Here is a 16,422-nt window from a genome sequence, read left to right as displayed (position 1 = left end):
CTTGTATTTTTATTTTTATTCCTATTTATTCTATTTATCCCCTTCGTATATTTTATTTATATTGTCTCTGTATTTATATATATGTGTGTGTGTATAACTCTGTAACTTCTGTCGGTGCTGTGCTTTTTTGGAAATCGAATTTCCCAGAGGAACCCACCCGAGGGATTAATAAAGTTCTATCTTATCTTATCTTATCTTATCTTATCTTATCTTATCTTATCTTATCTTATCTTATGATATTATAGTCATGCAGACAGACTTCTTTCTTTCTTTCTTCTTTCCTGTATTATTAAGACCCTATTGGCAGATTATGTGTAAGTCCGTGAGAAGTGATCCCTATTTGTGTTGCTCAGCTCCGCCCATTATGCTTGTGCCCACAAGAAGCAGAGCCAGGTTGTGAACATGGTCAGTTATATTTTTCCAAAGATAATGGACAAATCCTGGGTGGCCTGGATCTAAATTTCATTCATAATTCATGTCACACAGATTTTAGTCCAACATTGAGGCCAAAGTACATTTAATACAGTTACAAGATCTTATTAAAATACATTTTTTTGCAATCTGCACAGGCATTGGTTTCAACCACGTTACTGTGGACACCAGTTAAAGCCAGACTTGTAACATTTCATGGTCATGAAGTCAGGACCTTATGTAGCTAAGAGTAAGCTAAGGGTTGCTTCACTTTTCTGGATATGGATATTATCCTTTACTTAGTAAAGCGGCTCATTCTTCAAATATTATTGCTCACAAACACACAAAAAAAAAATCACAAAATAACACCCATGATGCGTAATGATTTCTAAAATATCATATTTGACAAGACTTTTTAATTTAAAAGAAAAAAAGAATTGTGTACACTGGGATTTGTAAGACACTCGATTTTCAAACTGTGCAAAAAGTATAGAAGGCACCCTAAACCTGTATAAACGCAATACATCCAAGACAATTGAAACAAATTCACACAATTACTTAATTTTAATCTTACTGTATAAAGATGATTCAAAAACAAAAATCTTAGTATTTACAGATCCCACAACTTTACAAAACCTTTAGCGTTTTCCACAAAATTCCCACATAGAAAAGATCTAAATACTAAGCACAGCGATAGGACTGAGGTAGGATAAAGAGACAGGAAGTTGGAAAAGAAGAAAACCAGCAGGTAGGTTAAACGGGCTAAATGGGACTATGATGTTGGGTGTGTTTTGCAGGAGGGCAGCACTTCTACACAAAATGGACTTTACATTTATTTCATTCGTTTCTACTGAGTATCATTCCCTCATGTCTGTGCATGTAAAATTATATCACAGAGCTAAATGAAGAGCAAAACTATTAATCAGACCTGACCAAACACAACCGTGCTTTAATCCACTATGGTGAGAGATATTACACTTGTCTCCTGTGTGTTCTGCACAGTGTTAGTGTCAAACCTTCACAACGTGGTCCAGTCTCTGAACAAAAAGCACTCTTTGTACCTGAAACATGCAACACATTCAACGGTCTCACGTGGGAAGGGGGGGAGCATTTTGCATTTTCATGAAATGTATTTATTAGAAACAAAGAAAAGAAGAAAGCACTGAGCAGTTAATAAATATAAATTGGGATGTTACTACTTATTATTATAAGTGCACAAACTGTCTCACCTACACCGGCTCTCCATCCACATGGCAGGCACTGAAGCAACACTAGTCTTCTTAAGGAAAATATTACTTCTCTCCAGCAGTGCCTGCTGCCTTTATACACATTCATTTCGCAGAATATTTGTGCTTCAAAATTTCTGGTCAAAAAAACCCAGCAAAACATCTTTGCTCACACTAAACTTGGACTTCGCTGCTAAGAATTAGAAAAGCAATGATGAAGAAGAGGGCTATATATTTTTTAAATGGCTAGAACTTAAACATGTTATTATTTCTTTAAAAAAAACAAAATATAATATATTCTGTACACAATGATTAAATACAGTGTGATCTGGATACATTCCTGTGTATGAAAAACAAATAACACTTGTAATAAGAACACCAATGTAAACATATTGCTTTTTGTAACACAAGTCTAACTCAAAACTTCCAGCACCAGCTGTTCAATGCATTTTATATAATATAATTAAAAAAAAAATTCTGTATTCACAGATTATGTAAGTCTAAGAAAAGATGAAGGAACATGAAGGACTATCAATGTGTTGGATGAGTGGATGAATTTTACTGTATGACTACTGTTTGTCAACTGAGTGGGGAAAGTTTCTGTCAGTCAGATGGGACAGACAAACAGCCATGGCATCAAAGCTATGGGCACTTTCTTCTCTTCGAGAGCAGCTGAGGTGACTCTGTTGGTCTTCAGGTTACTGAACTTAAGTCTCACTGCCTCACAGTAAAGACTCGGAAGGATCCTCCCTCCATGTTGCTTCTGCTGCAAATGGACATGACAAAAAAGTGTTAATTTTATCACTACACCATGAAAAAGTATGTTCTTTCAAAATTCTGAGAAGCAAATTTCAGAAGCCTGATCAAAGGTGAAGGAGCAAATGTGGAATAATCTTGCTTTCCCGTGAGTTTGTGTGCTCCTTTAAGTCAAATGAGACCCCTCCAGTTCCTCAACCAATCAGAGCCATCAAAAGCACACAGTCATGGTGCACATGATACATTTAGGAGGAAAGGACACATTTGCAGAATCACTCATTGTATTTATATTTCTGTGACTGAATCTTCCAATTACCTCATGTGTTGAACTGGACGGCTGTAATTTGTTCATTAGCGGAAATATCTCAAAGTCTTGCCATGCTACATAATCATGATAGGCCAGTGCAACTGGTATCTAATCACAAATAATTGTCCATATAGGAAAGCACTCTAAGTGGCTGACAGCATTTCCAGCCTCGAGTAATTGGATAGGATGTGATTACTTCCCCAGTAATCCAAGCTGCCCACCCTGCCATGATGTTGGCACATGGCACAGACTTTCTCTCAGCCATCTACTGACCTCCTATCCGAATGCCCCGAGTGAAACCTTCACAGCTCTGCATTAGATTTCAGAGAATAAGACTTGGCATGCTTTTGACCATTCAGCACTTTGCACACTCAATTGAAATGCCTGAGTAAAGTAAGCAAAGGTCCCATGTGTGGGCCGTCCACACACCAAACCACACCATTACTCTTACAACCCCATATGCCACTAGAACTGGCCACAAGGGCTTCTTTGCCTGAGCTTAGTCCACTGGAGCCGGCCACAGATGTGAGACTGATTTGAGAAGCATAGTGTGCATGAAGGGAACCCACTACTTGCAGTATTACAGTGCACATAAATCAAGATAGGGTATAGTGAATAAAAGCACTTTTCTCTGGCATATTTTATAGTCTCTTTTACAGCTCCAAGGTGTAATGGTTAACACATTCACCTTAAACACGACAGATCCCCAGTTTGAGACTGGGAGGAGACACAAACCCAGTCTCAAGGGGTCACGAGCTAATGTAATCTCAGGTCTGGTCCTAAACCTGGAGAAATGAAAGAGTTGTATCAGGAAAAGCATCCAGTGTCCATCCATTCGAAATAAGGGAGCAGCTAAAAGTGCCTTGTTCTATTTCAGACTCTCTTGGACAGTTTACTTGTCTAAATTTCAGCAAGCTTCTGGTTTTTATTTCAGTTGCATTTGACTTTTTGGTGACTACACTTTATACAAAATTTGATATAAAACTCCACCTTCGATTAACTTTAATTTGATTTTTATTAAATTAACTCCTCCTAAAAGAGAAATAAAATGTCCCTTTTTGATAAAGCATATAGTTTGAGATGGAACAGGTGTCTCTGAATCCTCCCTTGAGTTACTGATGCTGCTGGGGCTTCCCTTGATCCACTGACCTTTTCTTCTTTACTCATGTGTTTTCCCTCTCTATGTGTTTATACACCATTGCTATATTTCGTTTAATAACTAAACTCTGCCTCTCTCTCCCACGGTGTGCCTTTTTGCTATCCTAACTTCCCCCCTGACCTCCAACTAGTAGTGGCAGATGGCTGCCCCTAACAGAGCCTGGATCTGCCGAAGCGTTCTTCCTGTTAAAAGGAGTTTTTACTCCTCACTGTTGGCAATTGCTTGTTTAAAGGGCTACATTTTAAACATAGTTGTCAGGAATAATAGTAATCTCCAAAATCCCTGTGGAGCAGTACCTTTCAGATTGGATGCCATTTTTCAGAACTCCTGTGTAGCTCTTTCTCTTGTCCAGAGGCAAAACATCAACAAAACCGCCATTGGGTTTGATTACGCCTGCATGGATGGCCGTTTTGCAAATGCTGGAGTTCTGTGAAGAGAAGATATGGTGAACTTGAGAGAGGATTTAAAAAGATGGAAAACCACTTTTTCACTGTGCAAACATTACTTCAGTTTAATAATTGTTTAATACAGCATGAAATATATTTTACAGAAAGACGTCAGCAACCACACACACACACACACACACACACACACACACACACACTCAAGGAGTAGAGTTTGAGCCAGAAGCATGGCTCCAGCAAAACAGACCATGAGCTCTTATCAACAGTTTGGAGTACAATCAATCATTTCTACTCCAAACATAGATCAGACTGTCCATACACCCTACCAGAGATTGTAACCAGACAGTTTATGCCTCATGTTTAACCAACATTCAGCTTATACACCACTGTGGAAACAGATGTGGGTGCCTCAGATTGCAAAGCATTCCTGGGTGCTGGGCATTTGTTATGAGTCAAGTGTGCTTGTTTCAGGACCTCAGAGGACCTGTGATCTGGTTAAGAGTCAGTTTCATCAGTGGTTAAGCTCTTTAAACCCAGCATTGACCTCATGTGAATTCACAGATTAGCAGCTCTAAAATAAACTTCGAAAGTAACATAAAAGCTTTTACATTTTACATCTGATATGTTTAGTCTGAAGGGCACTTTACAGTGTCCTCTCCACTGTAAACATCTTTTTAAGTCACTTCAGAGAGATATTCTAAACCAGTCTTCCTAGGAGTATTTCTTTCTGTGTCTTCTTCAGTGAAAAAGAGGCACTTAGTTTGAGATAATGCTTGAGTGGTAAAGCCCTATAGAGTCAAAGACATTCTCCGGTTTGTCATTTCATTACTCCAATTCTCCATGATCCTATGATTCAGCTGTTGTTCATGGCCATGCAACATAATCACGCAGACATAATCATTCAGACATCTCCCCGTTTTTGCTGAGGAGGCCAACAAGTTATAATAAACAATCAGCTAATTTTTTTTATTTATTTTTTATTCCTACCATCCTAGCATTATTGGAATAAAACATACACTTTAAAAGCACATAAAAGTACACACCAGCAGGTAGGTTGTGTATTAGTTGCACAAACTGAAACACATACGTTTACTTGATTGTGGTTTATTGCCCCTTAATTCAGAAGATACAGATTGGAAGCTAGTGTTACTTACATCTGTGTAAATCTTGTTTCCAATAACAGGCGACCAGTATGAGGGCTGAGCCTTGCAGTTCTCTGGACAGAAGACTCTGAGAAACAAATTGCACTTGAGTATAAATCTGACAGACAAGAGTCATAGAAAGATGTTTTGCTATGGGAGGGTTTCTTCAATAAGTGGTAATATTTTAGCACTTTCATTTAGCATTCCTATATTCTCAGTTAACGGATGTAGTTGGCAAAAAGACAAACATTTACATTTTATTTTCAACTGCATTATATTAAATTCGAAACTATTTATTTGCTATGCATACAGTGCTGTGCAAAAGTCTTGGGCCACCCCTCCCACCCTTCTTCATATTTCGCTTCCAAGGAGCCAGACTTGTTTGTTCTTGTTCTTGATTTTCAGTTATGTCCTTTTACCCGACAATCTTCAGGGGGATATATTTATTGTTTGTTAAACTATTAATGTATGCTGATGAATGAAGGTGCTCGTACCAAATTTTGATTTTGCAGCTCATCAGAATTGTACAAACTCTATTTTAGCCCTTTACACCATGTTTCTATGTATGTTTGCACAAGTTTCAAGAAACTATTTCCCATTTTCCTAGCAAAATATAAAGAAATGTGGGGTGTCTCAGAACCTTTGTACAATAATGTAAATAACTAATACAAACACCAAGTGTCCATTTACTTTAATTTACTTTTTATCTGAGAGGACAAGCATTAAATATGTCATCTACTGTTGTAGTAAAAAGCTGTTTTTGAGTAATCAAATGTTGGATGTGTGGTGACACCTTGGACAGTGTGAGTTTGGTTCTTTGTAAGGGCAGATTTCAGCCACTGTGGTGTAACAATCAGCTGTCATTTCTGTCACAGAGAGAGAGAAAAGAAAATCACTTAAAACTCTAATATATATCTGAAAATAATGCAAATCAGCACACAATCGTGACTCAAAGCTCCTCCGAACAAAAGAAATGCTTCACTTACCTTTCACTCTGGCCACTGTGAAGGCATTTCCAGCTTTATATTTACTGTAAAACACATCAAATTTAGAAACCTGTAAAGTCTTCCGATACCAAATTATTTCATTGTGTTAGTCACAGAAGCAGGCACATTTGTTTCCTATATGTTCCCTTCAGAGTACATATATCTACCTGAGAGACTCAATGCCATTCTTTGTAGATCTGACAAAGAATGGTAACTTATCCATTCTGGAGATATCGATTAGTCCTCCGTTGTTGTCAATCACACCATGATGGATAGCAGCTCGGCAAATACTTGATTGCTGAAACAATGAAAAACAAACGCTGGGTGAAAATCCTGTAAAAATAGCAAAGCTCTTATTTACAAATCAAATACCAAATCAAAACAGTTCCATAATGCGAGAAAAGAATTTAAAAAATGTGAAAACAACACTCATTAGATTAGGATAAATGATAAAACCGGAATTTTAGGAAAAACCTAATACTTGGATGTCCTGAAGCCTATTTTACATACAGGATACATATGAGATATTATTTAGTGCCTTATATGTTGTCGTCCAGTGTGAAACCAGACTAAACCACGTTTACGGTCCCATTATAAACTGCTGCATGATGCAGTAAGTTTGCTTCATACAGGACAGACTCACCACATCATAAGTGACAGTTCCCCAAACTTTTCCTTTCTTTTGCACACAGTTAGCAGGACAGTTGTATCTGCAGAGTCAGAAAGCAAGTTGGCCACCACAGTGCATGGATACTGCAAACTGTGTTATCTTATTTGCAAATCTTAAACTAATTTTACATTAAAACACACTGAAATAACCTCACCTGCTGCAGGTTGAGCCACGGCATTTATCTCGCAGTCTTGTCTCACACTTAATATTGTGAGCTGCAAGGGAAAAAAACATATTAAAAAGTGTAAAATATTAAAATTCATGATGATTTTGATAGGTATACAGTTGCTATAGCTACCAAGAAAAGTGCTGCTGGGAGCTTTTGAAGGCGTTGTCCTGGGATTAGTGTTCTTGGGACTGGAGGGTCTGGACACAGGTTTCTTTGGAGCAATAGTTTTAGGTCTGGCAGTGGTACGAGGTGGCAGTGGGACCTGAGGCTTCTCCACCTCATTCATGTCTTCAATCTCTGGCTGCTGAGAGTCTGTAAAAGGACAGATAGGGTTCAGCTTGGTAACCAGTTTAATGTTAAAATGACTGAGGGAAAATCGCGTGGGTTCGCTCACCTTTGTAGCAAAGGTTATTTCTGCATCCTCCTCCATAGCTTGGAGGGCACTGGGAACAAGGTCGGCCATGCTGGTATGGAGCCTCTCCGATCCAGTTGCCCCTGCAGAAATTTTGAACAATGGGCGTCTTGAGTAAGGTGGAAATTAACCATGAGTCAACGTCACTGGGTTCGTGACCTTGTAGCAAAAACACTCCTCTTTGTCTCTAAGGCAATTACATCTCATAGGCTGTCTGGAAAACAAACTCCTACTCTGCTCTTATTTTCTTTCCCCGTACCTCATAATTACTATTTTTACTCTGACTTCTGGAGGAATTTTAATGGCAACAATATGTCATATGAATGCTTTGGACAGCTAGTGTTTCTTATCTACAGTACAACTATATTAACAACTCAAAATGCAGCTTTTGTGAGCTGTATTTTGAAGGTATGTAAACAAGAGCCTGGAGACCAGAGGTGTTAACGATCAGTACAGCATGGAGGAATACTGATCTTACTTTGGGGAATAGTTGCACACAAGGTAAACAGAATTCTCCCATATTTCTCCCCACACGTTCATCCTTGGGCACACGTGCACAGCGCAGCCCACTCGGTTAGTAGTTGCCCACACCAGCTGTAAAAGGGGAGGGGAAAGTAAATGGCAAACATTAGCACGTACAATTTCCGAAAGGACACACAGAAAAGTAAACAGTCGATCTCGTAACCTAGATTTGTTGCCTCTCTTTCCTCACAACCGATAGGTCCACCATCATTCCAGAGGAAGCACCTATTTAGGCAGTTATAACTAATGAGGCCTTTGGGATTTCCAAGACTGCCTGTTCTGTTATTCTTCTTCAGTCACGTGGTCATCACGTGAACCCAGTTTGCCCTCTGTGACACAACCGGGAGTATTTTCATCATCCAGTTAGAAGGAGGAAATGTCAGTTTTTAATATCTTAACTTGGAAAGAAATTCTCCAAGCCCCAGAACTGTCCACAGTAAAATAACGCAGCTCACGAAACGGAAAGCTCCTGCAGTGGTGTTGCAGATGAATGATGTGCCATTTGACAGGGAATACAAGACATCATATTCGAAAGCGTCTCCAAGCTTTCCTCCCAAACGTGCACTCTCCCCCTTCAGGAATGTTCAGTGGAAGCAGTGAGTCAGCTGGCTCATTCATTCCTGTTTCTTTTGAGCGTCTTTCTTTCTTTTTTTTTTCTTTTTTTAAAAAAAAAACAAACTTTTTTCTGTCCCTTCTCTTGAATTATTTGCATCAAGTTATCAAACTTTGCAGGTTCTTGTAGTAATTGATCAAGTTAAGAGCAGGTTTATAAGTTACTGCTCAGGGATTTCTTAAAAGAGCAGTCCACCAGCTTAAATTTAAACTGTCAGACTCCCAATGCAGCAGATGGTGCAGTGGAAATTTCATGTATTCTTTTTACTTGTCCAAATATGGTGCCAACATTACCCACATTCTGACTTGACCACCAACACTTAAGTCAGAGATTCAGTTGTGTTATGCTATGCAGAGTTAATTGTGGGCTTCAAACAAAGATGACAAACCTTTTTCTTGTATTTGTCTCACCTGGGTGTAATGAGTGCACATTGGCCCAGAGCAACGTTCTGGACACCAGGGATTGCACTCATGAGGGTAGGGGTAGGTGTAGTCCTTCACTTCATCGTACCAGGATTGGACGTGGGAGGAAGGTGAACGGTATCTGTAGGATACACACACACACACACACACACACACACACACACACACACACACACACACACACACACAAACAGACAGTAGGCTCAGTCACAGGGTACCAGGGGCAAAAGGGAAACATCTGGGGTATCTGCCAGGTGCTTTGGCTAGACTTGAGAAACTACATGAACCTGCCTTGCTCTACCCTTGCTCTAACCCTTTTGTCCTCAAATGATGAGTCTGAATATAACCTGGCACACGGAACAGCAGTCTGTTCCCTCCATAACAGAGGGAATCAAATCAAGCTAAAAGACAACAACAAAAAGAATTAGAGCAAAGCTAAACACAGCTTCCCAGTTTAACAAATCAATTCTAGCTCCTATTATAAACATCTCTTTTTACGGTGTTGAAACGTGCAGAGCTTATAAATGGAGAGCAGAGGGGGAGTGAAAAAATGACTCCGCATCAGGGTTTTTTGGCACAGGAAGAAAAGAAGGGAGTAGGAAGGGGGAATGGGTTTGTGAGAATGAGGGCAGATTCCTGGAAGGGCACCTGCTGCGATAGCCATACACTATTAAACACAGAGGCCTACTGTCTGATGTCCACTTGGACACACACACACAACCTCATTCATATCAGACTCCATATGAACAAGGACTAGCAATACCTATGGTTCATGCACTGACACTTTTGTTATAGTTTAAGTAGCTCAAGTACAACATTCATCACTTTTGCTTAGAGTTGATGATAATCTCTTATAAGGACGTTTAGGAGTCACTTGGTACAAAAAAGCTACAAGAAAACTGCCACTCAGTTAAAGTTCAGATTTATAGCCTTCAGAAAAATGATTGCAAATCTGCTTAAAGGAGCAGTGGAAATAAAGTTGCTCTTAATCCATATAGTAGCTGCTCAGATTTTTTATTCTGGGCTAAAAATGGTGGACTGACTGACTAACAATTCCACCGTGCTAGTCCTAGAGCATGTTTAAAACTCCTGTTGATCAAGCAGCCACCTTAAAGGGCTGAGACCCAACTTTAGCTATGAAATTTGAATTCTTACAAACTCATACAAGCCCTTTTTGGTTTAACTTAAAACAAAAACTGCACAGTTGAGAGGAGGAGTGGGATTATAACTCACTTGTTTGGGACTTAATATTAGGGGGCATGGCCATGTTGATTAACAGCCTTACGTCCACTGATTAAAGTCTTTTATCTGTATTTTGCTTAATACAAATTACCCAGCAAACATGGCTGAAAACCAGGTGTTATCCCCTTCATCAAAACTGGTCACAATAAGGTGAATGAGCGCATGTAGAACACAAGCCTCCTCACGCTCTTACAAAGTGAGAAATAAAGTTTTGACTATTGCAAAGAAGGAATTCATTGCTTTGTTTTGTTTTTTGAACAGCAATGCAATGTGGTCAGTACATGGTTGTCAACAGATGTCTAGCATCACTAAAAAAAATTTTTTTTAGCCATTTACAGTTTTTACATCTAAATTCCAGTTTATTTGTTGTGTAGTGAACTTACCTTATTTTGTTTAATATATACATTATATACACATTTAGATGAACTTTCTCTTGCCAGAAATTCTAACAAGGACGTCCACACATCTCAAATGGACATAAAAAAAACGTCCATGACATCAGTTAGATGGTTATTCAACATCAAAGGTGGTCGCATTCCTACAAATGTCTAACAAATAATCTACAAAGTACAGAAGAGGATAAGGTCCAATGATTTTTTTTCTCAGATTTTGAAAAAAAGTCATTTTCCAAAATAAAGCAATAAAATATTCATATTTAATAAGAATGTGTCTCACCTGCCCCAGTGAACTGCCAGGTTTTGTCCAATAGACATGAGCAGGTCCTGAGGTCCATGGTCCCACTGACACTCCTCTGCCCACTGAGTGGCAGATCGCTCCAACTCATCATCCCAAATCTGCATGCATATAAGAAAACAATCATTCATCACCTGCTGTATCAAGTGCAATCCACACTATGCTTTCCTTCCCTCAACCTGCTCTTCTGCTCTTGCACTTCCTTCTCTCCCATTAAGCTGAAACTAAGCCGCACACAAGTACAACAATATCCTTAGATGGTGACATTTGAGCGGAGCTCCTAGCGCCTGGCCTTGGTCCACTACAAATCTCCAGCAATCACAGCTGAATTATCCAAATTTCCTCAGTGGGATTTATTATAGCAGTGGACAAGAGGGTGGAAAACAGAGAAGATACCTGACTCCCACTTTGGAGGGGGCACTGTGAAGTGACTGAACACTCCATACACCATGGCCCCTCAAAGTACATCCCTTCAGTAAATTTCCAGCCTTTTGGTGGTCGCTAACACATGCACACACAGACAGCACTGTAACTCCAAACACCCTTACACTAACACAAACACATCCACTGCCTGTTCGCTGGAATTTGAGAGAGCAAAGACAGTCTGCAGACATTTTCCTTCACAGTGTAACCACACTCCAGAGACACACAGGCCACCACTGCTTCTCTCAACTTTATGGAGCACATGGTTTTCAATAAGCTTATTTTTGTCTCCACAATAATCCCTCTCCTACTTTATGTATTAATGTGCCATGCGGTCCCTTAAGTTTCCCTTTTCCAGCCTTATTCTCCTTCCTCTTTTAACCAAGCCGCATGTGCTGAGCTGTTTGCAGGTAGGACAGAGTCAGCATTATTATCCTCCCCATAAAAGCGTGGCACAGCAGGCTGGCAGTAGTTCAACATCTTGACTACATGTTTCCAGCAGAGAGAAACGATTGTTTTTATTACGGCAACACCACTTTTTGTACGTCAACTAAAACCCTGATTACCAACCTCATTGGTGCTGCTGACAGATGAAAATTACCTGAGAAGCTGCTATGTTTATATATCATTATATATATTATATATAATCCTGTGTTCATATCATTTGAGTATATATATCATATATATGATGATACATGGTAAAAGATCTGCTTCTCTTACTATGGCTCTTTGTGATGTCACTTAGAGGAGATATTCCTTATATCGTGATCTCAGGCACAACCTGACTGTGAGCACAGAAGCCCCGCCCACCTACTGTTCAACTCCTGTGTTTGCAAGGTAAAGCCAAAAACATGAAGGTTGGCATAAAGAGAAGCTTGTTTCACACAGTGATTAAACTGATGAGCTGAAGAAGGTTCAATATAAGGTAAATAAATGTAAGACTGAACTGTGAATTCTGCAAAACCACTCAAGTAAAGCAAATAAAAAAATCAAGTGCAAGAAATAAGTATAACAGTTTTTTTCCAGGGTAAAGTAAAAGGTTAGCTTTATCTGCATGATAATACTGAAATAGGTCAATAATCTTACCATGTATTCCATGTTTGAAGCGGTGGGGTAAACCCCACCCCTCAGCTTGTTGTGCAGCTGCAGGATCTCCTCACGGTCTGACCAGAGGATGGCTCGGCGGGTCCTGTTACCAGCTGTGTTGCTGGTGCCTTTCTGCTCTGCTTCCTCCTCATAGCGGCTCAGTAGCTTCCTGAGCTCACTGGAGTCTGGCAGGAAGAGGGAAGCCGAGTCTCTGATGCACAACAGCACGAGGACGAGGACAAGGGGCCAGGTCACTGTAGCGCAGGTCATCCTGACACTTGAGCTGCGTAGTTTATACTTTAGGACTAGACAGCAGCTTGTGGATATAGAGAGGCTCCTTTCACAGTTCCAGATAAAATCTGCAGGGTGGAAATGACGATTCAATGATGGTTTCCTTCCTCTGTGATTCAAGAAAATGACCAGATTACAAAATATGGGCACACACACTTCCCACACTTAACTAATATAGGAGGCACTTCTTCTAATAAAGTTGCAAAATAAATGCACACACCTAGAAACGACTGCACAGCAAGACTCTTCTTTAATATCTGTCTCTCCTTCAGGTTGTTTTTAGTTGATAACTCTTCAATATTCCCTTTGCATTGCTATGTGTTATAACTCCTACTGATGAAGAGTGTTTGGTGATGGGGAGGAGCAGTAAAATAAAATTTCCTAACTCAAAGGTGGACTTTTTTTTCTCTGCAGTTCTGCTTTGTGTAAGTTCGGCTTTTGGCCATCTTATGACTGTTTTACTATTTGGGCCAATAGACTCTGATGCAATCCAAAATAACTGCCCTGCAATAACAACATTTCTTTGAGAAGCTTCTGAATGCTTGGTTTTATTTAGGCCAAAGCATAAAAGAAATACTTCAATGTTCATTTTTTTGAGGTTATGAAGGTGTTTTTGTTTATTTGCAGTGCCATAAAATATACTGAAAGGTGTATGAAACAGATATTGGCCACAGAGTTCAATCAACCACTCTCATATAGCATGAACAAAATTATAATCATAAACTTCCATTAGATTTATCTGATAAATTGCTGATTATTTGAGGCATTTTGTTTCCTTTTCAGACACTGTGAAGTGTACATGATCAGCTTGTAACATATTGTGACATTAAATGCTTAAATGATCATTTTTAGTGGCCTCAGTCTTAATGTACAAGGATCTGTCTTATTCATAACAACCTCAATTATTTGACCATAAACATTAATATGACATAAAGTGTCCCTAATAAATTAGTTTTATATTCATGACTAAAAATGTATGAAAAAGTCTGTGTACATAACCCACCTGGACCTAGTGCACCTTAATTATATACAACATCCATCCTGTATCACTCCAGTTATTTTAGCCAAGCCAAGCAGCACAGTGAGATCTGCTGAGGGGGACCTGAGTTCAAGCTGACAACTTCTCACTCAGCTCTCATTAGGCAAAACACTGCATTCCTCACACATATTAGGAAGGTTCATAATATTGTGTAACTGACTCTTTACCTGACCTCGCTCCGAAAGGCAACAAGGTGGAGGCAAGACGTCCAAAACTAAAGCTAAACCAAATATCCCTAAGTCATAAACTTCTAGAAAGAGAGAAGAGCAGTCAGTCAGGGTGATCAGAGAAGAAATGAAAAATAAACCAGCTTGCACTGGTTGCTCTTATCCTTGAATCCCTTCACCTCTTTCCCTTTGGCTGGAGATGCAGCCTGAGGTCTGGCATCGGCTCTGTGTCAACATGCTGTGCCAGCTCAGGGAACTGTGAGCCAACAGGCAGCCCAGCCGCCACACCCTTCTTCTTTCCCTGTGCCCCGTCTTCACACTGAACCTCTACCAGCTTCTCTGTCTGGGCCCTTCTCAAGGCTCTCATGAATTCGATACCAGAGTGACAGACAGAGGAGAAAACCTGAACGCACGTACGTATCGACATCTCGTCTATGTAAACTTGACTCCTTTTTCAACTTCTGGAGCTCCTATCTGATCCAAAGACGGACTGACCTCATCTCCAGCTCACCACGAGGCTGAATGTAAACAAAAACACATGCCATAATGTAGATTCTATCATTTATATAACTTTTTGCAGTTACTTGAAATTTTTGTAATTTGCAATTACTTTTTTAAATTTCATTTTATTGTTTTGGGGGTTTGGGCTTTTTTTTTTCTTCTTCTTCTTCTTCAGAAACCTTAAAGGTCATCATTAAGTAAGTTATTTCTTCTGTTATATCCTGGTCCCAGAACTCTAAAATATAGGCTTCCATAAATGAAATATAATCTTTTGATCATATCGATAACCTCCAAATACACTTAAAATGCTTTGCTCATAAGGTTACTTCCTGCACATAGGGTTTCCATCATGCTACGGCACTTTCCGGGCTGCAGACACTGAAGACCGGTGTCTTGCTAACATCAGAGTTACAATGTGTCAGAAGTTTATATCGCGATGTGAGTGCATGAATAAATCTGCAGCAAATCTCACCAGGTGGGCAGTTCTGCCTTTCCTGCTGTTGCAGAGAATGTGCATTATAAAGTACGGGTTGTTTCGGAGAAAGAAAGAAAGAAAGAAAGAAAGAAAGAAAGAAAGAAAGAAAGAAAGAAAGAAAGAAAGAAAGAAAGCGTGCTCACCTCTCTGTTTCTTTGTTAGTATCCAGTAGATTGAGTATTTTCGGTGCAGCTTCCTCTGAGCGCCGGAAAGCTGTTAATTCTCTTATGAGAGGAGCAGGCTGCTGCTATTGGTGGTGTTCCCGGGGAACATAGAGACTGTGTAACTCCTGAGAACTCTGAGAGCCTTATATAGAGAAGGAGACCCCTTAGGACCAGAGGAAAAAATTAGTGTCTCTCCCCACTCGCCAGCTTCCCTTAAGCAGACTATGTTCTTGGCACACAGAGCGCACAGTGCGCAGACTAATGTCAGGAGGACATTTACAAATATTGTAAATCAGCGGTCTGTCAAAACAGCCAGCGGCAGGCGGTGGGATTATAATGAGTCATTTACGTTTGGCTTAGATAAGAAAAAACGCTTCAGAAGAAACAAGCGCATAAGTGGACCATCAGCAGTTATAACAAACATGACGAAATTAAAGGACAAACTTTTTATGCCGACGCCAATTCCAGGGTCATTATTATAACTCGAGACCACACACGAGGATCGATAAGTTGTAATTATTGGATTTGTGATGGTTAATAAATAATTTGCCGATGCTTTCTGGATTAGTTCATCCACCACTGTCCATTGGCTGGAAGTATTTTCTGTTCGGTCATAATTTTCATATAAATGCCGGTAATTCACTGTTATTAAAAGACAAAACAAATAGTGCTGCTACCATTTAAAAGAGCCATCAGGTCATTGTGAGGATAATTTATCTCATGACTTACAGCTCTGCGCAAAAATCTTGAGCCACTCTCGATTTTGTTATATTTTGAAAGGAAAATTGGAAATCGGTGAAGCGATTTGCTGAAAAACGTGTAAACAACCATGGAAATAAAGTATATAAGACGCATGTGCGTTTCGTAAGTGCTTGAATGTCAATCTTTGGTGTGGCCACCTTTCGGCACAGCCTGGACGCTCTCAGGCTAGCTTTCTTGTAATTTCTTTAAGTAGTCTTCAGGAATAGTTCTCCAGGCTTCTTGAAGGACACTCAAAGTTCTTCTTGGATTCTTTTTCTTGGCTGCCTTTTGTTCTTTGTCAAGATGATCCTACACTACTTCAGTAATGCTGAGGTCCGGGCTCTGGGGAGGCCAATCCATGGCTCCTAGTGATCCATGTGTGTTTTTCTATCCATCTATGT

General features: G+C 39.7%; 1 protein-coding gene across 2 annotated transcripts; it reads right to left on the bottom strand.

Annotated features, from left to right (window-relative positions):
- Positions 1-500: 500 nt before the first annotated feature.
- crispld2 (cysteine-rich secretory protein LCCL domain containing 2) lies at positions 501-15,503 on the bottom strand. Of its 2 annotated transcripts, none has more exons than XM_082536478.1 (15): positions 15,260-15,503; positions 12,644-13,043; positions 11,117-11,235; positions 9,188-9,320; positions 8,121-8,236; positions 7,625-7,725; positions 7,360-7,542; positions 7,216-7,276; positions 7,035-7,101; positions 6,559-6,689; positions 6,392-6,435; positions 6,199-6,271; positions 5,418-5,493; positions 4,156-4,286; positions 501-2,403 (listed from the first exon to the last, which is right to left on the bottom strand). In XM_082536478.1, the coding sequence occupies exons 2-15, from the start codon at positions 12,911-12,913 to the stop codon at positions 2,352-2,354; spliced, it is 1,557 nt and encodes a 518-aa protein (XP_082392604.1). In that variant the 5' UTR covers positions 12,914-13,043; positions 15,260-15,503; the 3' UTR covers positions 501-2,351. The 2 variants fall into 2 exon arrangements, with proteins under 2 accessions (XP_082392604.1, XP_082392603.1); XM_082536477.1 differs by having other exon boundaries at positions 12,644-13,002.
- Positions 15,504-16,422: the final 919 nt, after the last annotated feature.

This window comes from Aulonocara stuartgranti (assembly GCF_965226115.1).
Source record: "Aulonocara stuartgranti genome assembly, chromosome: 1".
In the NCBI taxonomy this organism is placed as follows: Eukaryota; Metazoa; Chordata; class Actinopteri; order Cichliformes; family Cichlidae; genus Aulonocara; species Aulonocara stuartgranti.
This window is presented reverse-complemented; position numbering and strand designations above follow the sequence as displayed.

Bases quoted from the DNA above. Each gene is read 5' to 3' on its own strand.
- crispld2 (XM_082536478.1), bottom strand. From the start codon at position 12,913: ATGACCTGCGCTACAGTGACCTGGCCCCTTGTCCTCGTCCTCGTGCTG. The intron at 9,321-11,116 runs GTGAGACACATT...TGTATCCTACAG, and splicing joins CTGGCAGTTCACTGGGGCAG to ATACCGTTCACCTTCCTCCC. The intron at 5,494-6,198 runs GTGTCACCACAC...TTTGTTTCTCAG, and splicing joins CCAAACTCACACTGTCCAAG to AGTCTTCTGTCCAGAGAACT.